The 23,243-nt window shown below is 42.6% G+C and overlaps 2 protein-coding genes across 3 annotated transcripts in view; one reads left to right on the top strand and one right to left on the bottom strand.

The window, feature by feature from the left end:
- Positions 1-10,535, bottom strand: part of PATL1 (PAT1 homolog 1, processing body mRNA decay factor) — a 31,230-nt gene extending 20,695 nt beyond the window's left edge. Inside the window, exons 1-4 of one of the 2 annotated variants that reach the window (XM_007092039.2) lie at positions 9,804-10,535; positions 7,787-7,898; positions 476-693; positions 104-184 (exon numbers count right to left, since the gene is read on the bottom strand). In XM_007092039.2, coding sequence (XP_007092101.1) covers positions 104-184; positions 476-693; positions 7,787-7,898; positions 9,804-9,818 — 426 coding nt within the window. In that variant the 5' untranslated portion in view covers positions 9,819-10,535. Of the gene's footprint in view, positions 1-103; positions 185-475; positions 694-7,786; positions 7,899-8,020; positions 8,955-9,803 lie in introns of those variants that run through there. The other variant, XM_042957618.1, reaches the window with a different exon arrangement.
- LOC102950409 (olfactory receptor 10V1-like) overlaps positions 9,333-23,243 on the top strand; it is a 64,002-nt gene continuing 50,091 nt past the window's right edge. The window contains exon 1 of the mRNA XM_015541989.2: positions 9,333-9,393. The gene's annotated coding sequence lies outside the window, so the exon portion shown is untranslated. The remainder of the gene's footprint in view (positions 9,394-23,243) is intronic.

Below are 23,243 nucleotides of genomic sequence, written 5' to 3' on the forward strand. Positions count from 1 at the left end.
GACACACATCTGTACGTTGTTTCGGTAAGGAAAGGGTGACAACAGGAGCCAACCTGGAATCTGCGGATGCTAGGAATTTGTGTAAAGAGAAAACGCTTAATACCTGAGTTAGCAGTGGTCCTCGGATTCGCCTCAGAACTTCAGATCCATCCCAGATGCTGGAATTGAGACTCCCTGGTTGGGGCTAACAAAAAAGGAAAACACATACACAAAGTCTGGAATGGTGTGGGCTTTCTGGGCATTTAACTGCTTTTGGTGAACAAGGTCCCAAGAGAGTCTCAACTGCTTGAGGATACGAAATCACAGCGTTCCAGAATATACATTATTCCCTACCTTCGACTGCTACGATCAGGAACTACGTTACCAATTTTTAAGATACAGGTAAGTCTCTTGGGATGAAACAATATGGCAAAGCTCAATACTTCACCTCAATCACCAGTCTGCTATAGTTCTCAAATCACAGTAGCTTACTCACTTGCAGGACTGGCCTGGTCTGCACTGCCCTCATGATAGCTGGATCTTCTAGCTCATTCTCAATCACCATCTTACTGAGCCTTTCTGCCAGATTCTCCTCATGGTCACCCAGCAAGTCCATCTCATCCCTTTCTCCATTGCCCGTTTGTTCATTAACTGCCGCTGGGAGCTTCTCTTCCAGTTCAGCCAGGCGCTCATGTGCTTCCTGCCAGTCATCATCTAGAAGGAAATCGTAAGGAAGAAACACAGTTCGCACTGGGACTAAAAAGTTTCATGAAATTCTTCTGGGAACCAAATGAACAATTCTAACTTCAGAAGACAGTAAATGTCCACTTAGAGACATGAACTACGGTTTAAACTGAGAGGTACATAAGAGTGGGCTTTTCACTAAGGACAAATAACATCATACCAGCAATAAAGTTCGAGCACTTAGAGTAATAGTTGAATACGTTATCAGTGGCATCCAAACTCTATTCCGAAAACAATTTCTAAACTGGTGATAGGGATGTACATGACATCCTGCTGGTTTTGACATTCTATGACATTTCAGGCAAAAAAGGAAAGTTAAAACTCACTGCATTAGCCTATGCTTTCTTTTAGGTTATAACTGCCATCCTCTTTACAAGCTCTCAAATCCATTCATTTCATTCGATTAATATTCATTGAGCACCTATTAATGCGGTTAAGTACGGTTTTAGGCACATGGGACAGATCAGTGTATAAAACAAAGACCCAGCCCTCCTGCAGCACTCCTTCAGGGAGGGAAGAGACAGAACAGACAATAAATGTATTGATTAAGTACATTCAACACTATATCAGAAAATGAAGCCCTGTAGGAGTGTAGAGGAAAAGCAGCAGTTTGAAAACATTAAAGAGGGTAGTCACAGGTACCTGTCATTGTGAGAGTGACGTCTGAGCAAAGATTCAAGAGTAAGGTAGTTAGCCATATGGATAGCTGGGAGAAGAGTGTTCCAGACAGAGGGACAGTCCGTAGGAAGGACTTAAGATGACTGATGATTCTGAGAGACAGCAAGGACTGTGTTTGGATTAGAATGATCAAGGGGAAAGAGCTGAGAGGAAAAAAATGAGGCCAGATAGGCAGCAGGAGGGAGCTCCTTCTGGGCCTTTTGGGCCACTCTGACTGAAAGGGGGGGGGGGGACCCTGGAGGTTTTGATGTGGCTTGACTTTTTGAAAGAGATACTCTGGCTGCTGTACTGAGAACACACTGGGGATTTGGGGGGTGGGCGGGGAAAGGAGCGGAAATATTGGAAGCCTGGAGGCCTACCAGGTGACTACTGCACACGTCAGGGCAAAGGTGATGGTGACTTGGACCTGGGTCCCGTCCTCTTCCATTTTAACAACGTCTCTGCTATTCCTGGACACTATACAGTCTGTGGCACTGGCACTAGGTTTTCTTCTCTTTTTATGCCCACACAGCATTATTTTTGAGTCCTGCTGCAGCACAGACACAAATTTTCAGAACCTTTCACCCTTCTCTATAAACTAGACCCTGTTTCCATCACTCGGTCTCCAATGCTCCTCAACCTCATCCCTCCATTCTGCTTCCACCGTAAAAGCTCTATTCACTATTATGTTCTTTTCAGTACTAAAATTCAGGTTATCTTTCCCCTCCTCATGGAAGCTTTCCCTAAACAATCTTTTCGTCTTAATGCTGCCTTCACCTCATCTAAACATGGAAGACTTTCAAACACAAAAAACTCACGTATTCATATACATCTTCTTACTTTAGTTTTTGTTTTTATGTCCCATAAAATTCAACAGAAAGGGTAACAGGTAATTCTCTTTATAACTAACATTAGAAACACAGGATTCTGCAAGTGTCCTCCATGGCAATCCTTCCACATGACTTTTCTTTACACCTCATTAAAAGAAAGAGGGAAGGAAGAACTAAAGGCACTATAACAAGAAAAAACAAAGGTGCCTGATATACAATAAGGGTACAATAAATGGTAGCCACTTAAAAAAAAAAAAAGATTTAGTTAGATTTACTGATAATTTTCTGAGGGGCTCATGTTAAAATTATCTTTTTTTTTCCCTCTGCTTACAAAGAAAATACATGTTTATTAAAAAATTTAAACATTGGGGCGCCTGGGTCATTGGGATGCCTGGATGGCTCAGTCAGTTAAGTGTCTGACTTCGGCTCAGGTCATGATGTTGCGGTCTATGAGTTCGAGCCTCGCATCGGGATCTGGGTTGACAGTTCAGAGCCTGGAGCCTGCTTCAGATTCTGTGTCTCCCCCTCTCTCTGCCTCTCCCCACTCACACTCTGTCTCTCTCTCTCAACAATGAATAAAGATCTAAAGTAAATAAATAATTGAAACATCACACAAATCTGTTACTTTTATAGAGTTCCCCAGAACTCTACAGGTACGTTAAGTTTTTTAGATGCAAACTATAAAGTTTAACTTGTTTCTTTGTATTTTTTTATTAAAAATTTGTTTTAATGTTTATTTATTTTTGAGATAGAGACAGAGAGAGAGAGAGAGAGAGAGAGACAGAGCATGAGCAGGGGAGGGGCAGAGAGAGAGGGAGACACAGAATCCCAAGCAGGCTCCAAGCACTAAGCTGTCAGCACAGAGACCAACACGGGGCCCAAACTCACAAGCCATGAGATCACGACCGGGGCCAAAGTTGGATGCTTAACGGACTGAGCCACCCAGGTGCCCCTTGTTTCTTTGTATTTAAGCAATACATCCTGTACAGCTTTTCATGCACACACACATGTATATGACTACTGATAATATTAGCTCATTCTTTTTAACACCTGTATAAGATTCTATCCTATTGATATACTAATTTAATTGATTGCTTGCTGATGGAAATTTGGATTATTTGCAAATTTTCAATGTAACAATTAACACTGTAATGAGTGTTACACAGATCTTAATATCTTAGTATACGTGCTGCTGAAGGGGGCACCACAGATCTTAACGTCTTACGCAAATATTTACTAAGTCGGCAGCAAAGTCCCTTGTAGGGTCAGATTATAAACATTTAAAATTTGCTATTTTTATTATATAACAATGCATCACCTAACACTAGTGATGCAAAAAGCAAGGGAAGGGAGACTTCCAGATGTACAATTTGGTATGATCAGAACCACTGTCTAGCCTTTGAGCACTGTGGTATATCTGAATATACTACTTGTGGTAAAGAAAAAAATTCACTTTAGATGAAAATTATAGTATTATCAGTTACCCAGAAAAATATTCTTAAAGATGAATGTAATTAAAAATCAGTTGCGACATTAATATTTGTGTCATCTTTGCTAAGGAAGAGTAAGCTGAGCAAGTTTTTAAAGGATTGTTTTTTGCAATGTTACTAACTCGGGGATGCCAAAAGATGAGGACTCTATACAATCCTCAGTTGGGGGATTTTTTTTAACATTTATCTCCCCAGTTTAAGAAGCTAATTTGTTAGCAGACAGATCCTAATGCAGAAGAATTCTAACTTGAGTTGTTTTCATTCACCACCTCCCATACTCATGTTTACTAGGATTACCAGATCCTACCAAAGACAAACAGTGTATTTGTCCTTAATAATACATTTTAAAAGCACTGGTTAAATAGCCATATTCTGTGAGAATGGCTTTGTTGTGAATGGACTGTCACTGTTTCAAACATGTAAATAAAGAAATCTATGCCACAGAATACTGTCATCTTTATTTTGGATCTTCCTTGCTCTTGTGAAAAGTCAAGTGAAGCAATATGTCAAGAGATCACATGCCCTTACTAGAAGAGGATACCTCACTCATATCTTTTTCAAATGACCTAAAAATAAAGTTACGTATATATGCCAACACTTGACCTCAATCTACAATGGTCAAAATCATAAAGGCTAGGCAAAAGAATACCAGAGAAATGAAGAAAAAAGAAGTATCTGTTTTCTGTTAACTAATTAATCTATACCCAGATGTGGGTTACTGAATTCCGGGCTGCCGTCTGTCTCTGGAATATTTTTGAATAAAAACAAAATGAAAAGGAAATACAGGTGAGTTAATGTTAAGGCAACTTAAGTCCCTAAAGATTTTAACAGCTATCAATTAAAGGGAAGTGGAAAGAATGGGGAGCCTTTCCAAGTAGAGGCAGGAGATTCCCAAAGATTCCTCACCAACTTTAAACCTAACTGGTAGTTTACACTGATTGCATTTATAGTTACTTAACCTCTCTCACACTTTGCTTCCTCATTTGTTCAAATGAACAAGGTTCTTGTGAGGATTAATAATATATATACACAACATTTATAGTGGTGCCCAGCAGACAATAAGTACTTTGTAAGTGTCAACTTTTATTTTTAGAGGATGAGTTAAGATTACTGTGGCCATTTACTGCTTTAAGATGATGTAAATATTTTTCCATGCAGAAGACAAGCACTAGTTTCTTAGGGAAAGGTGACATCAGAGCATTTGCAGCCAGTGACTTAAAATAACTACTGTACTAACAAGTATCATTCAAGACACTCACTCCTTGAGTTAAAAACCATCAACCCATAACATATGTCAGAGGTCTGACATTTTACCTCCTGGTTTAAATTCTTAATTTTTTTTTCTTAATTTTTATTTAGTTTTATGTGAGACAGGGAGAGAGGGGGAGAGAGATTGATTGATTGAGACAGAACGTGAACAGGGGAGGGGCAAAGAGAAGGAGACATAGAATCCATAACAGGCTGCAGGCTCTGAGCTGTCAGTACAGAGCCCCATGCAGGGCTCGAACCACTAGCAGTGAGATCATGACCTGAGCCAAAGTTGGATGCTTAACCGACTGAGCCACCCAGGCGCCCCTCCTAGTTTAAATTCTTTATACCACCCGTACAAGTGTATTAAACAAATCACAGGTTGATTTAGCAATTTTTTAAAATAAATCTGTGTAATATTTATATCAAGATATCATAAAGAATTATGATTTTAACTTTAATACAAATATATCATACTCCTAAAGGAGAGGGCTCATATTTGGAAATCTCTTTTTCTAATGTTTATTTTGAGAGAGAGAGAGCGAGCGAGCACGCATGCATGCAAGCAGGGGAGGGGCGTAGAGAGAGAATCCCAAGCAAGCTCCGTGCCATCAGCACAGAGCCTGATGGGAGAGGTTTGCACTCACAAATTGTTGGATCATGACCTGGGCCGGAGTCAACAGTCAGATGTTAAACTGACTGGGCCACCCAAGCACCCCTAGAAATCTCTTCTCCATTATAAACTTTGATGAACAAGGAAAGTCTTTCTTAATCACTTATGCCCTCAGGTACAAACTGGGCTAACCATATGTTGCTATTTCCCTGCCTTTACTTTTTACTACCCATTCTTTTACTGTGTAACCCTAGGGGCTTTTTCAACATGTGTGTGCTTTTCTTTTTTTCCATCATACAAAAAAATACAGTTCTGCACACTAAGGAAACATTTCCCTCAACTTGTGAGGAACGGAGAAGCAGAAAAAGATTGCCCACAGCACGCTGGAAGTCAACGAGAAGAGGCAAGATTATTTCTCTTCTGTCCGGGTTCAAAACTGAGGGCTTATTACTATGCTGTTTCATCTTAATGTAACATCTGTCAGTCAATTCCATCAACTTCATTTAATAGTGACGAATTTGCTGAAAAATGGTAACAATCAGTACAATACTTTAAGAGAAATGGAGTTCCAGAAACAAGCACACAATGCTTGTAACTTCTATTGTGTTCTATAGGTTATACACTAAAGGAACTTCCACATACAATTTGCAATTCACATCAGTTCATTTGCAATTCTATCCTACCTCTCTTCTTCGGTGATCTCCATGGAGAGAGAACAGCATCTTTGACATTGTCCTTCTCTTGGCCGATCTCATCTCCTAAACTATGGCTATAATCCAAATGGTCTTTGGTTTCCTTCTGTAATCCGTCTTGCTTCTACCTTAGACACTTCTCTTGCTGCTCCTGATAGTGGCAGTTGTGTATCTCTACTGAATTCTGTAAGCCTCGACTAACGAGCAAACTTTGTTATTTTTGCCAGTTAATTCAACGTAGTCTAAGTTTTAATCAACTCAAGCTACTTAGGTCACTGCAGAATGAGTCACCATTATCACACCTCTAAGATCTCTTATTTGTTTTTGATATTCAACATTTTAAGATTAGTCACTATTGCATAATTTCCTCTTGCTACTTAACTTTGAACAATGTTTGTTGCATAGACAGAAATGCTGATTCCAAAGAAATCACATATAGTTACACATCCCAACAGAAACACTGTTATTGCTACTTTTCAACACCAACAGTTAAAGTAAAAATATTTGCACTCTTATTTATTTTTTTTTAAAGTATATTTTATTAGTACACTTGTTCTGAGATCTCTAATTCTCGAACTTTATCATATAAGCTTGCTCCCTAAGTCTCCCATTTTAGTAATTATAACTCTGAGCTATGTTACGTTTAGTTTGGCTCTTTAGTTTTTTACCCTTTTCCAATTCCTAGAATATATGTTCATATCCAGGGATGAGAAAATTTCATCTGTGCACAGCACTCTTCTAACTTATGAAGACTTCCTATCACCACAATTCTTGGAATAAAATGCTTCCTATTTTACTGAAGATACTATAAGGCAATAGCAGGGTCATGCAATATACCACTGGTTAATTGAATTTCATTGTATTTATTTTTAAAAGTTTATTTCTTTATTCTGAGAGGGAGAGCAGGCATGGGAGGGGCGGAAAGAAAGGGGGGGAAGGATAGGGAGAAGAGAGAGGGGGAGGAGGGGGAGCGGGAGAAAGAGAGAGAGAAAAAATCCCAAGCAGGCTCACACTGCCAGCAGAGACTGATGCAGGGCTTGAACCCACGAAACGTGAGATCATGACCTGAGCTGAAATCATGAGTTGGACACCTAACTGCTGAGCCACCCAGGAGCCCCATGAATTTTAAAACATACACACTCAAGTCCAAGTTTTCTCTTAGTTAACTGGTTTTCCAAAAGTTACATGTTCCACAAATAAAAATTTCCTTCTTGTAGGATTATTTTAGATCTTCAGAAAATGCCTACTTGTCTAACCATTTGCATTCCTTTTAGCATCCAACCTACAGCTACAGGTAACGTAGCCAGAAGGGACAGGGCTCAGAGAACATCTGGTTTTATATATGAGGAAAAAAAAGAGGCCCAGGGAGTGGGGTAGATGCTTCCAGTGAGGACTGAACTATTCTGAGACCGAGAATGCAATATTTTGCCCAATTTGTGAAGGCAGTTACTCCTACTAAGATAAAGCACTTAAAAGAGAACATTTGAAAAGAGCAAGAGACCAAGATGACATTCTAAGAACATTGTCACTTACCAACTGCACCTGACCCAAACGTATCATCATTGAATTGATCAATCTCTTCATCTTCCTCTCCCAAGCCCTGAAAGGCATCTTCATCTTCGTCCAGAGGACAATCCTCTAAAGACTAAAAAAAGAGAAGAGATTAACTATTCATGAAATTCACACTCATGAGTAACAATTTGAAAAAGTCATTGAAAAAAAATGTTCATTTTATCTTCCCCATCATCAGAATAGCTTCATTATGACCTCTTGTAGAGACAGCATTTTTTCTATGCCCAATTTCCTTGACATTGGAAGATGTCAGCATCTTCTTTCAGTTTCTCTTGGTCCAAACACTCCGTTTCTCCATCAAGAATCTAGTAACGGTATTTCTTCGCATAACTAAGGAATTAGGCCCCCAACTTTCTTCACATCACTGGTTAGAGTAGTAATGACTGCTGAAGATGCACACTTTATTATTATTTTGCTTGAGTTTTACAAATATTTTTCAACATTAAGTATCAGGTTTCCCATATTCACGTCAAATTTGCAACCATATTTCATTATGCCCTTTTAAGGTTTTCTGTTCATTTTCCATCCTGTTTTCTGTAGGCCCAAACTCTGGTGATCAAACAGAAAGCTAAATTTTCAACCCCAATCAAGAGAACTCTGGAAAAGCTGTGATACGGTGAGTTCAAGTTCTGGCTCCATTCGTACAAGTGGTGCAAACTTGGGCAAGTCATATTCTAGTTAACGCAGTACATACCTCTAAAGTACCTATTGTGTCTCAGGCTCTGTGTTAGGCTCTAGGTGGTAACAAAGGGACAACACCTCAGTGAGGATAAAATGGGGCAGAGATTTGGCAAAGACTCTGGACTGCTCCACAGTGCTAGATATTCCCACAACCATGTAGGTCCGTTCCCTTTTAAATATTTCCCCCCTCCGCTACCGTTTTCAACGGACTTATTTTCCAAGTTTTCTTTTCTTTTGACAACTCTGCCTCCTGCATCTCAGCATCTCTCTCCATGTTTACATCAAGTCAGTTCATCTTGAACCCTTCCTATTGTGTATGTGTCCCCCAATGTCCAAAGACTCAGGATCACAGCACCACCTATCAACAGGCAGGTCTGTGACATACCTTGCCAGGCTACTTCTTCGCTAGGCTGTCCCCGAAGGAAAGGTTAGGCCAAAGGGCCATTCCACCCATCTTAAGCCCTCCCAAACTTACACAAAGCAGGCATACAACTGCCTCCACGTCACAAGCAACTCCCAGCTGCACGCCCTTCAAAATCACAAAGATCCACTTAGCCAAATCACTGCTTTTTTCAATTGTAGAGGCTCTCAGGGATCACCTAGAGCAGCCCTTTCAGTCTACAAATCTAGAAACTTTATGTCCAGAGACTGGGAGTTGCTCAAGGTCATACAGTGAGTTAGCGGTCGGGTTAGACTGTCGCTAACTTCACTGTCGCTACATTCCCGGGATGGTCACCAAACCCACGTCTCCCCCCACTCGCCCAGAAGGAACTTCTGCTGGACACGCCCCCTCCCAACTCGGGGAGCCCTCTTTGGTAAACAGTCTTCGGCCCCAGAAAAGGGCAAGTCCGGGCACCCCCTGACCCGCTGGTTGCCAGTGCGCACGGGTATGTAACTGGAGGGGAGGTGGTTCCGGGTCCAGGGCGGGAAACGTGTTTCTAGGCTTTCCCGGGAGACTCTTCCTCAAGCCGGTGGGTGCGACGCTCTCCCCTCCGCGGCTCCTCCCGGGGTGGGGGTTGGGGAATGGTCTGGATACAGTACTTAACGGGCCCTCGCCACCCCAAAACAGAGGCCAACTCTCCCGGCGGCAACTGATAGGACAGTCCCGCCCCCTGGAGCCTGCTCACCACCCTCGGATTAAACCCGCGACCCCAGGCCCCAAGCGCTCTACTCGGTCCCGGCTGTCCCGCCGCCAGCCCCCTCCTCCTCCAGGGGCGCGGGACGGACGCGCAGGGGGTGAGAGACGAAAAGGGGCGCAGGAGGGAGGGAGGGGTTACTTCCGGTCGCAAGAGCTCACCTCGTAGCGGAACATTCTTGGGGAGGGGGGGAGGGAGCGGGGAGGGGAGTGGGGGAGGGAGGGAAGAGGCGCTGACTCGCCGGGCTCCTCCGCGCGCGGGTCCTCCACCGGCTCGCGACCCCTGGCCGCCGCCGTACGCCGGAGCGTGCGTGGGAACGTGCACAGGCGCGCCTCGGGGAGGCCGGCCGCCCCGCTCGGCGCCCGGCGCGGCGGCTGCGCGGGGACAGATTTGGCGTCCCGCTTCCTAGTCTCAGCGGCGGGAAGGAGGTCCCGTGGAGAGCGACTGCGCACGCGCCGCCCGTCGGGGGCTTCCTCGCGAGCCGGGCTCGCAGCTCCGCCCCCGGCTGCCTTCCGCCCGCCCCGCGCTCAAGTCCGAGTCACGAGTTTTCCGTCACCGACGGGGCGGAGAAAACCCCTGTGATTGTCACAGGATATGGCTTTGAAGAGTCCCCGGTTTAGCCCGAGCTGGGAGAAATGGAGGTTCCCGGGCTGTTTTTCTAACGACCAGCACGATCTTCGGGGCTAGGGTGGGGCGGGCGGTCCTCGCGATATGCCCTGTGCGCGGAGCGGAGGGGGAAAAGACCGAAAAGCCCGGGTCATCGAAGGGGGCTGAATTCGTCGCTGCTTTGAGGGCCCCGTCACCCGCTGCCTCCACAGCAGGTCAGGGCTGTGATTTATGAGTCTCGAGGTGATGACGGCGGCCGGTTTTTAAAAAGCGAAGGCATGTACCGGGTGGTTGAACCGGGGTGATATTTTTAGGCGCCAGGCGCCCCGGGCACGTGGAACGGGGGAGCCAGAAAGGGCAGCGGGGCCGTGGGTAGCAAGGTCACCGGGGCCGAGGAGCACCAGCTCGGCTGCGCCGCCGAGGGACACCACCTCCTGCGCGGATCGAGCCCAAAAAGGAGTTTTGTCCAGATCATAAGCCGCGACACCCTGGTTCCCGGAGTCTGGTGGCTTGCCGCCTCTGCTGGCACCGCCCGGGCCCTGTCGGCCCGCCCGTTGACCCGTTGAGCTCGCGGAACTCTCTCGTTTCCCGTAAGGACTAAACTTGAACCGCGAAGAATTAATCCCTGTGCATTCCGCAACTCCTTTCTCCGCGTGTCTGACAATGCAGCCTCGCCTAAGGAATGGCATACGGTCAATTAATTCCTCACTTGTTAGGGTGATTGGATTAATCAGAGCCTGAGTCCTGGACGCTTTGGATTTGGAGACAAGAAGCTCTGGGTGGGGATCGGTGCTTTGTCACTCACTGGCTATCAGATTTAGGGCAAGTTACCTAAACATCTTTGAGCCTTAATTTCTTTGTAAAATGGGTTTAATGATACCTACCCCACTCGATAGTGGTTCGATGGCATGATGATGTTAATGCTACTGATAATGATTGAAATCTGTCTGGCACTCTGCTAGGTGCCATATATGGATTATCTCGTTAAATCCTTCCTATGCCAACCCCATGAGGTATTTATTATTAATTATTATTATTATTTTCTCTATCTTACAAGTGAGGAACTTGAGGATTAGAGATGTTAAATAATTTGCCCCAAATCACCCAATGGCAAATGGCAAAGCTGGCAGCTGGGGTCTCTCTGATTCCAAAAATCCAGTGTCTGAATCACCGTGATAATTTAACAAAAGCAAATGCTTACATGGGCCAGGCCTGAACCTTAAGGAAAAGGAGCAGACAGAGGATAGGATGATAAGTGGGTTTCAAGCACACACTGAACATTGCTACAACACAGTACTAGGTAACAGCAAGTCTTAACGGTGACCAAAAGGAATTGGTACTATATAGACCAGGGGTTGGAAATGACTCTCTTGGCTGAACCAGGCCAGTTATCTACTGTTGTAAGTAAAGTTTTGTTGGAATAGTCACTTTCATTTATTTACATACTGTCTTTGGTTGCTTTAGGGCAACAAAGGCGGAGATGAGTACTTACAGTGGAGACCCATTTGGCCCGCAAAGCCTGCACGGTTTACTAACTGGCTCTATACAGAAAAGGTTGGCTGATCCTTGACGATGCAGATCATGTTTTCTGATCATTATGTTAGAAATCAGACATCAAGGGGTACTGGGGTGGCTCAGCTGGTTAAGCATCTGACTCGATTTACGAGCAGGTCACGATCTCACAGTATCCATTTCATGAGTTCAAGCCCCCACATGGGTTCTGTGCTGACAGCGTTGAGCTTGCTTGAGATTGTCCCTCTTTCTCTGCCTCGCCCATGCTCACATTCTCTCTGTCTCAAAATAAATAAACTTGAAAAAAAATCAGACTTTAAAAATAATACACCTCGGGGCGCGTGGGTGGCTCAGTCGGTTAAACATCTGACTCTTGATTTCGGTTCAGGTCATGATCTCACAGTTCTTGAGTTCGAGCCCGCATGGGGCTCTGTGCCGACAGTGCAGAGCCTTAGGATCCTCGCTCTCTCTCAAAATAAATAGACTCAAAAAAATTAAAAATATACCTCTAATTCATTCACTACTTAAGAAAATATGACAAGCAGAAAATATTTAGAACATAATGATAAACATATAGCTTATCATGACTTTCAGGATATAGCTAAAGCAGTTTATATAAGAAAGTAGGAAAGCCTGAATATAAATGAATCGGGTAAGCTCAAAGAAAGTGGAAAAATAAGCAGTAATTAAAGAAACAGAAGACAAGGTGTCACTGAGATGGTTACCAAAATTACCCATTTTTTTCCCTCACATAACACCTATTTGTGAGGGGGATTAATGAGAGTTCCTTTAAGGGAATAATGCAATTTTTTTAGTTGTGTAATCCATTATTTTTTTTAAATAAAAAATTGTCTTAATGTTTTTATTTTTGAGAGAGAGAGAGAGAGAGAGAGAATATGAGTGGGGGAGGGGCAGAAAGAGAGGGAGACACAGAATTTGAAGCTGGCTCCAGGGTCTGAGCCATCAGCAAGAGCCCAGTGTGGGGCTCGAACTCACAAATTGTGACATCATGAGCTGAAATTGGACACTTAACTGGCTGAGCCACCCAGGTGCCCCTAGATCCATTGTTAAGATGGGAGGGATACAAGTTCCTTTCACAAGTGATTCTTAAGAAATAAGGTGTGATGCCTCTAGAGAGTATCCCATAAGTGGATGAAAGAGAAGTCTCTCTTGCGTGCTAGGCGGGTACAAGAGGCTTTGACAGGAGAGAGAGGACATCAATTAGACAAAGCCACAGAGTTTTCTTTAGCATTGTCTGTCCTCTCTCCAAAAGCTACAAATGACCCATTGTGGTATTTATAGGCCCTATATATTCTTTTTAAAAAAATTATGGCGAAACAAAGTTTACTTTCTTGTGAGACTAGTTTTAGATGGTTTCAATTTTCATTAAGTAACGCGCAACTCTAAATCAGTGGTTCTCCGCGTCCCGAAGAGGGCTTGTTAAAAAACGCCGGCTGCTGGGCCTCATCCCCAAAGTTTCCGATCCAGTAGGTCTGAAGTAGGACTGGAGAATTAATAGCATTTATAGCAAGTTCCCAGGTGATGCTGATGTCACTGGTTCGACTTTGAGAACCATGGCTTTAAGACATTAAACCTGAGTGCTTGGAAAGTGTCTCGTAGAGAAGGAGAAAGTCATGGGCTGCCCAGAGGGTCATTGTTCATGTAGCCCACAAACTTGCAGTACTATATTCCTTCTGGAGTGTTTGGAGAGAATCTGTTTACTGTTTTCAGCTTCTAGACGTTGTTTGCATTCCTTGGCTTGTTGCCTGTCTTCCGTTTTCAAAGCTGGCAGCCGAGTGTCTTTCAGACTCTCCCTCACACCCTCTCCGTCTGTTGTTACGTTTTTCTCTCCCACCCTCCTGCTTCCCTCGTACAAAGACTCCATGATAACAGTGGGGGCACCTGGATAATCCAGGATAGTGTCCCCATCTGCAAAATCCCCTTTACCGCATAAAGTCAGACTGACAGGTTCTGGGCATCAGGACATGGACATCTCAGGGGGAGACGGGGCATTTACAGCCTACCCCATGTGGTATGTGTGAGCCATTGGAGTTATCGAAAATGATTTTGGGGTAGCACAATGAGAAAACATTAACATTTAAGTATGTCATACACTGCTGAAAGGTGAAAAATAGGAAGTTTCACTAGGTGAGAGCATGAAAGATCATGAAAAGAAGTATCAAGAATGAGAGAGAAAGCGCAGGCCCACCCTCCTGCCGTGGGTCCCCGCAGTGGCAGTCGGGGCGGGGGGCGGGGGACGGCTTAATGCTGACCAGGTCTTGACACTAAGGATGTGTTGTAGGCATATCCATCAGGTATTAGTAGTGATTGGCTGTCATGTAGAGATGGGGAAATATGGTAGCGTTCTGGGGTAGACCATGCCATTGGAAGATAAAAGCAGAAAGTCCGTTTTCTTGCACATTTGTCTGTTACTGAAGTGCTAAGAGATGTGTGAGCTTACAGTTGCTTCCATCGTTTTCTTTTGATTCTTTGAGCATTGCAGGCCAGGGACGGGGGCACGGGCAACTATTCCCCTTGTCACTTATGTACACAGCTCAGGAAAGGGATGACGAGTCCCTCCTTCCTGGGCCCTTAGCGAGAATAAGTGACAGAAGGCAGAAACGATGTATTTCCCATTCAGCATTTTATTCTTACCACATCATTTACTTCAGCACTTAATAGTAATTGTTCAAACATTCTGAGTTCTTTCAATCATAAACCAATATAAAGAAAAGGATTCGCAGGGCCCTGGGTGACTCAGTCCGTTAAGCGTCCGACTCTTGGTTTCGGCTCAGGTCATGATCTCACGGTTCGTGGGTTCGAGCCCCACATCAGGCTCTGCGCTGACAATGCAGTGCCTGCTTGGGATTCTCTCTCTTCCTCTCTCTTTGTTCCTCCTCTGTTTGTGCTGTCTCTCTCTGTCAAAATGAATGAATGAATGAATTGACAAAGTGAAAAATTGACTCTAGCTATTGGTTCATAGGAGATGTCTTCACACATTATACCTTGAAGGTCTTCAAGTACCCTTTATAATCCCCTTGCCTTGGTTTCTTGTAGTTCTCGTAGGGTCACCAGAACAGGGTTGGATGGCAACATCCCATTCAGAATATATCCTTGCCCATTGTACTAGTAACAGCTGGTGCTAAGGAATGGGGGCAGGGTGGAAGAGGACTAAGAGGGAGGGTAGGGAGGAAGAGCGGAAACCCCATGAAAGCTTAAAAAGCCTCTACAGCCCAACTCCCTGTCCAATACCTTGGTGTTCCCTGGTACGCCTAAGGCTCACTGGGAGTCAGCTTCTGGCATTAGCTGGACTTCCGTATTTCCCCATATCTAAGTGAGAGAGGATAAGTGAGGTTCTGGTTTCTGGCCTTTTCCCGGGGCCGTTGGGAAAAAGATTCAGGCTGTTCCCTGAGACTGCTGTACTGGAGGGACCTTGGCTGTATCTTCCTTTGGGCAAACCTTGCAAAAGGGAGAGAGGTTTGTTCAACAAAGTATAAAAATTAGTCAAATTCCATGAACACCATTAAGTCTTGAGGCATTAGGGGGCGCCTGGGTGGCTCAGTTGGTTGAGCATCCGACTTCAGCTCAGGTCATGATCCAGGTTGTGAGTTTGAGCCTTGCATCGGGCTGTCTGCTGTCAGCAGAGAACCTGCTTTGGATCCTCTGTCCCCTTCTCTCTCTGCCCCTCCTCTGTTTGTGCTCTCTCTCTCTCTCTTTCAAAAATAAACATTAAAAAAAAAGGTCTTGGGGGCACCTGGGTGGCTCCGTCGGTTAAGCATCTGACTTCGGCTCAGGTCATGATCTCACAGTTCGTGGGTTTGAGCCCCACGTCCGGCTCTATGCTGACAGCTCAGAGCTTGGAGCCTGCTTCGGATTCTGTGTCTCCCTCTCTCTCTGCCCCTTCCCCACTCAGGCTCTGTCTTTCATTCTCAAAAATAAATAACCATAAAAAAATGAAAAACAAAGGTCTTGAGGCATTTTATTAATTATACCCAAGGCTGATGTAAAATTCAATGATGTTTAAGAACTCAGGCATGCTTTGGGTGCCTGGGTGGGTGGCTCAGTCAGTTAAGCATCTGACTCTTGATTTCACCTCAGGCCATGATCTCCTGGTTCGTGGGATTGAGCCCTTTACCCGGCTGTGCTGCTGACGGCACAAAGCCTGTTTGGGAGTCTCTCCCCTTCTCTCTGTACCACTCCCCGCCCCCCACCCCCATGAAACAAATAAATAAACTATAAAAAGAACTCAGGCACACTTGCTTCCCTCACCTATGAGCTGACAGTTTTGATGGAAGAGGTGGATTATGTGTTTAACATAATAATTATTCTATCTCAATAGGAAAAGAAAACCCAAAAGAATACCATCCACTTTATAAAGAAAGAATATCAAAGAACTGGTGGATGTTTTTCGAAACCACCACAACCTGTTTGAAGGTAAACTCCAAACCTTTTAATTGTAGCAAATTTCTGGAAAGATAAACAGATTCTAATGTTATTATGTAAATGATCATAAAATACCAGTGGTACAAATAAGGTAGTATCAGTACAGGAATACACAGACTAATTTATGGAACAGAGTAAGTGGCTGAGAAAAAGAACATACATGTGTGTTTACTGTGTGATAAAGATAATAATTCACTGGGTTAAGGAAACATGATTTGAATTACACTGAAGCAATTGGTTATTTATTTTGAGATAAAAGTTAAAGCCTTATAGCACAGCATACAACAGCATACATTCCACAATGATAAATAAGTTCTATGTAAAATTTCATTTTATTTTTTATATTTTATTTTTTATTTTATTATTTATTTTATTTTATTTATTTTAATTTTATTATAAATAAATTTTATTTATTTTTATTCAGCTTTCAACCAGTTGAGAGTTTTATTTTTATTTATTTTTTTTTTGTAATGTAAAATTTTAAACATAAAGCAGCAAGAACAAAATATGGGTGAATATTTGTATGATTTCAGGATAGAATTTCAGAATTTATTTACTAAAAAAGTGGAAAAATCACAAAGCAAAAATGAATACTGAATTTTATAATAACATATATACATACAGTATGTATGTAAAGAGTACACATAATATACATATAAAATCATTAATAAACTTTCAAAATATTGTATTACTTTCACATATTATAGGGAAAGCATTGACATAAAGCACAAAGACTAAGAAATAGATCTTAGGGGTCTGGGTGGCTCAGTCGGTTAAGTATCCTACATTGGCTCAGGTCATAATCTCATGGTTCATGGGTTCGAGCCCCACGTTGGGCTCTGTGCTGACAGTGTGGAGCCTGCTTGGAATTCTCTGTCTCCCTCTCTCTGCCTGTCCCCTAATTGTGCTCTCTCTCTCTCAAAGTAAATAAATAAACTTAAAAAAATAGAAGAGTTTTCTTTAAAAAGGATCTTAAAATTCTTTAAGCATCTTAGAAAACCCACAAAAATTTAAATAGATATAAAATATATAAAAAGGTCAATTTAATTAATAAATATAAACAAGATTAATTGTAAAACTACCAATTGACAATAGGAAGGGGCACCTGGGTGGCTCAGTCAGTTAAGCGTCTGACTTCGGCTCAGGTTCTGATCTCATGGTTCATGAGTTCTAGCACCACATCGGGCTCTGTACTGACAGCTCAGAGCCTGGAGCCTGCTTCCGTTCTGTGTCTCCCCCTCTCTCAGGTTTCTTTTAATTGGTGGCACTAGAAATGATTTTTAACTTTTTTTCTACTTTTATATGTTTTTCAGTTTTTATAAAATGGATGTGTATTATATTTAAAAATGGAAACATGTAATTTTAAAAGTAGAACCATAATGGGGTGCCTGGGTGGCTCAGTAGGTTAAGCATCCAACTCTTGATTTTGGCTTAGGTCATGATCTCACGGTTTGTGAGTTGGAGCCCCGTGTCGGGTTCTGCACTGATAGAGCAGAACCTGCTTGGGATTCTCTGTCTCCCTCTCTCTCTGCCCCTCCCCTGCTCATTCTCTCTCTCTCTCTCTCTCTCTCTCTCTCTCTCTCTCTCTCTCTCAAAACATAAATAAACAAATAAACAAAAAAGTAGAACCATAACAAGACAGACTGGTAAGAACAGAGAAAAGAAGTTCTCATACTAGTTCTGCCAAATCACCATTAGTGCCTTGGCCCCTTCTTGAAATTTCCCATTCTGAATGGGGAGAAGATATTATTTGTAATTTTGAAATATCACCAATTATACTTTTTAAAATGGCAATACATTCCAGATATTTATGTATTCTATTTTTATAACTTCTCAACACTGATGAGTCTCACAATAAACATTACCCGAGGGATGCCTGGGTGGCTCAGCTGGTTACACATCTGGACTCTTAATTTCGGCTCAGTCATGATCTCAGGGTTCGTGAGTTTGAGCCCTGCACTGACAGTACAGAGCCTGCTTGGGATTTTCTCTTTCTGCCCTTCCCCCCACCCGCGCTCACACTCTCTCAAAATAAATAAATAAACTTAAAAAAAAATTTCTCAACACTCAGACAATAGAAAGGAGAAAAATAAGACTTTATGAGTGGAAACTTGAAAAATTATTAGTGTTTTTAGAGGCAACCTCTGTTATTCTACAAGTATTTATGGAATGCTGGTATATGCAAATCTCAGTATATAGCTTTGTGCAGGTAATAACAAAGAACTAAGAATATTCTTTGCCATCACTTGAAGGAATTCACCAGTTCAATAAATATGTACTGAGTATCTACTTTAGCTGTTTTAGGCACTGGGGATGGACCAGTGAACAAAAAACAAAACAAAACAAAACAAAACAAAAAAACTACTCTCTCTTATTTAAATGATAATGTCTTACTTTCACCAACTTACACTATAGTTGGGAGCTAGGAAAAGGAACTGGGTCCTGAGGAAGTAGGTAAATCAGTTCCCCAAATGTTTAGTCATCTAGTCCCCGAGTTTATCGTTCTCTGAATAATTATTTCCTGTTGTTTATATGAGCCCAGAAACTCCCACATTTCCTAGTTCAGTAAATGTCTTTTCACTACTTAGTGCCTTTCAGCAACTTGTTCCTCCTACTGTAGATCAAGGCATTCAAGACAGGGGTGACAAAGGTGTAGACAACAGACACCCATTTCTGGGTTAGAGCTAGAGCTGGGGCATAAATACATAAAGCTATAGCAGCCATACTGGAGGAGGGCCATGGTCAGATGAGAGGAGAAGGTGGAGAAGGCCTTGCACCATCCCTCTGCAGAGCAGATCTTCAAAATGGCACCCACAATGAAGATGTATGAGATAGAGATCAGGGAACAGGGAATGGTAAGGATGATGACACTGACAATGAAGATCATGGCTTCTTGTATTCGAGTGTCTCCACAGGCCAACTGTAAGATCGGAGTACATCACAGTAGAAGTGAGTGATTCTGTTGTGGCCACAAAATGGCAGGGGGGGAAATCAGAGCTGTTGGTTGTATGGCTAGAGTGAAACAAGGACCAGGGCTCCCATAGCCATTTAGGCACACAGCTGCCATCTCATGCTGAGGGTGTAATGCAGGGAATCCTGAATAGCTACAAACCGATCATAAGCCATGATCCCCAAGAGGAAACAGTCAGCACTGCCCAGGAAGACAAAGAAGAACATCTATGTGCCACAGTCAGTGAAAGAGATGGGCATTCTCCCCATGGTCAGGAGGTTGACCAAAGGGAGAGGGGCAACAAGTGGAAGAGTAAAAGATCTCCAGAACTGCCAGATTAGCCAGAAAGAAAGACATGGGAATGTGGAGTGAACGTTCCACCCAGATAGTGAGAAAGACTGTGGTGTTACCAATGAGACTGCCAATATACATTAGCAGGAAAGTTACAAAAACATTTGTATCTCCAGGATGGGTGAAAATGGGTGAAAGTGGAACTGGATCTCTGTGGTTTAGTTTTCATCCCCCATAAAAGTGGCACATCAGGTTTTCTAGGACAAAAGAAAAATTATGTTAGGAAAGAAAGTGCTTTGTGCTTTAGGATCAAGGTAATGATGCTGGGTTAGCACCTATAGCTTTAATAATCTTGAAGATAGGTTTATGCTGGGCGGTCGCTCTCTGTCTATTCTTGTTTGTGTTTGCCAGCTCACATTTTAAAGACTTGGCTCAGGTTAACTATAAAACTTATCACTATGAATAAGAGCCGAGTTAGTTTGCCCCACGTGGCATCTGGGCTCAGGACTTTGACTTCACTTTTGTTTTGCAAGAAGCAGCTGAATTAATAACCCCTGAGCCTCTGAACATACATGTCGCCTAGCAAGAATATGCTGGCCATCAAATATGAAGTCATTATGATCTTGAGTCCAAGTCCTACAATATACCTTGGGATCACATTGTCCCATATAAAGGATGCTCCATTGTCCTCTAAAGGGTTATCTTCCTAGATAGAAAAAGAGGTCAGCGTGTGCCAATTCAGTAGCAATAAGCATGATGGCTCCATCACTGGTTTGTGGTTGCAGAAAAAACTCAGCCTCTTAGTGCGCTGGCCCTTAACTGTACACCCCCATGCCTTTTATAAACTCTGTGTTTTTAACCAAGAACCAAGAGAAGCACAGCAGTTTTAGAAACAGGATCAATATGGACATCTCGCTTTGGAAAGTTTATAACAATTCTTCCCCCATGACAATTGGACAATGGCCATGTTCTTGCAAAAGGTAGAGAAAGTATCAAGCACAATATCTTGTATACCTTTCTAAAACAAACTTTTATTCTATTTGTATGATAATTTGTTTTATGAATGTCGTATTTATCATAGATATAAACTCTTTGGCTGGATAAGGGCTATACCTTATTCCTTCCCCTCTAATGCGTCATATGGTGACCAATAAATGTTTGTTGAATGGATAAACAAGTGAATAAGTTTTTCACAACCTGGGTAGGTTTTCATTTAGGCAGAGCACATAGTCTTGTAAAGAGATGGAGAATACCCATCTTTTTCACTGACTGTAGCACATAGATGTTCTTCTTTGTCTTCCTGGGCAGTGCTGACTGTTTCCTCTTGGGGATCATGGCTTATGATCGGTTTGTAGCTATTCAGGATTCCCTGCATTACACCCTCAGCATGCGATGGTAGCTGTGTCCCTAATTGGCTATGGGAGTCCTGGTCCTTGGTTTCACTCTAGCCTTACAACCAACAGCTCTGATTTCCCCCCTGCCATTTTGTGGCCACAACAGAACCACTCACTTCTTAAGTGTTCATGGAAGGAAAGCATTCCTCTTACAAGCCTGGTACAGCTTAGTTGCTTCATGTTTAGAAAACATGGTCACTGAAAATTTGCCCATCGTATTAGTACTTATATTTTGACTTCAAATAATTCAGTGCTCAAATCTCAAAACTGTTTTCCTGTATGAGGGAAAGAATCTTCTCTCTCTATCTCCCTGAATCTCTCTTTGAAGATTAGGCTGATGTGCATTTCTGGTCTGGGCATTGCCCTGCCCTGGGGCTCACCACTAAGCGTGACTAAGCACTGAAGGTAGAGTTTCCTCTAGACTGTTGGGAGTAGATTGGGCTAGAATAGACTTTCAAAAAGAAACTAGAACATTTAAAACAGCTGGGGTCTTGTTTCAGCTGCTTTGGAGCTACTCCCACACCCGTAGACACACCCTCTACTCAATAGTCACCACCCACAGTCACCCAAACTCCCAGGGTTTTGTAAATTACTGCTTGGATCTGGGTCAGGCTCATTCCTCCAGGAAAGAAGGTTAGACATTTACCAAAGGGGTAAGATTTGAAGGGCCTTATAAAGACCCATATTCATAAAATGAATTTTTTCCTTGTAAAATGAAAAATTAACCCAGCTGAGATGAAAACGTGAGCTAAGATGGATGAGGATGGGTAAATTAAGAGGGCCAGTTAGAACACTGTTGCATCAGTCTAGCACCTTACCTGATTTTATTTGCCGGCATTGGCTCAACTTCCCTTTCAGGCCCTGGAGGGGAGGAACACTTTAGAGCACTGTGCATGTGGGAGGAGAAGAGTGACGTAACCCGGGCATAAGCCTTAAAGAATGACGAGATGTCTTATAGCAACTCAGGGACAATTTGTTATAGCCTACTCTATGCTTTTTCAATGTATTTATGTTCCACTGTCTCACTTAATTGCCTTAAAATGTTCAGCAGGTAGGAAGGTAGCTATTAATACCTCCATCTTCAGGCTGAGACACTGAAAGGGTAATTAACTGATCCATTATCCTGCAGTGATTTAGAGATGGAAGACAGGTTAGCATTTAGATCTCCTTGTACCTATCAATGATTACATAAATCTTAGCTTGATTCTTGTCACAGGACCATGAACCAGCTGTGATCTTGCCCCTGACACTCCCAGTGAACTCAGAACAAATCAGCAAATGGCTTTTCACAGGGTAAGGCTCATGTGTATATATATATATATATATATATATATATATATATATATATATGAATGACCGTTCATATATATATGAATGACCTTCATATATATATGAATGACCTTAAGGACAAGATAAAGAGAATCCTGTTCAGGACTTCTAGCTAATTCCATGAATCTACAAGATGTCTGTGGTTGGGGTACTTTAAAAATACTACTAATTCAAACAAAACTTGGTGAGACTCGGCTTAGCCTCTAAGGAGGTCAGATTATCAGAATTAAAGCTGTGGTTACAGGCACCAAAAGCATCAACCTCTGGTTCCTAAAAACACAGTCATACTGATTGGTCCACAGAGTTGGCAATGAAGCCTAGCAGAGTTAAGAATTTGAATACTGGACTTGAGCAGACCGGGGACTATCAACCCGCCTCTGCTCTTTACCATCTATGTGACCTTGAAAAGCTTATCTCTGTGCACCTCACTTCCTTTGTCTTCAAAGTGCAAATAATATTAACATCTATTCCAGGGGCATCTCAGTGGCTCAGTCGATGAACTTCTGACTCTTGATTTTGGCTCAGGTCATGGGTTCGAGGGGATTCTCTCACTCTCTTCCTCTCTCCCTCTGACCCACTTGTGGGTGCATTCTCTCTCTCTCTCTCACAAAAAAAGCTAATTAAAAAAATTTTAAAAATATATTAACATCTATTCCAGACAGTTATTGTACAGATAAGATGGGGGAATGAATAAAGTGATTGTACAGTATCTGGTGGAGGTGTCATTCTAGGCTAGCTATTACCATAATTGATTTTTGAACAGCTGTACTAATGACCCTGTCTGAATCTTGCCATAGACAACACGAGTTCTTATTCTGATATAATAGTATATAAAATCTTTGATGATAGTTTTTTCCTGCTTTTAGTTCTCTGTGAACAATACATATCTTCCTGTATCTGATTACCTCCACAGGACAAAGTATGTTGCTGTGACATTGTTATTATTACAGTTTGACCCAGTACAGTCTAGTCCTGTGAGGGAATCCACCGACTCTAAAGGTATTTTTTTTTCTTTAACATTTATTTGAGCAAAAGAGAGAAAGAGAGAGAAGAGGAGAGGGGTGGGGGGGAGAGGG

This window comes from Panthera tigris, chromosome D1 (genome assembly GCF_018350195.1).
Source record: "Panthera tigris isolate Pti1 chromosome D1, P.tigris_Pti1_mat1.1, whole genome shotgun sequence".
NCBI lineage: Eukaryota > Metazoa > Chordata > Mammalia > Carnivora > Felidae > Panthera > Panthera tigris.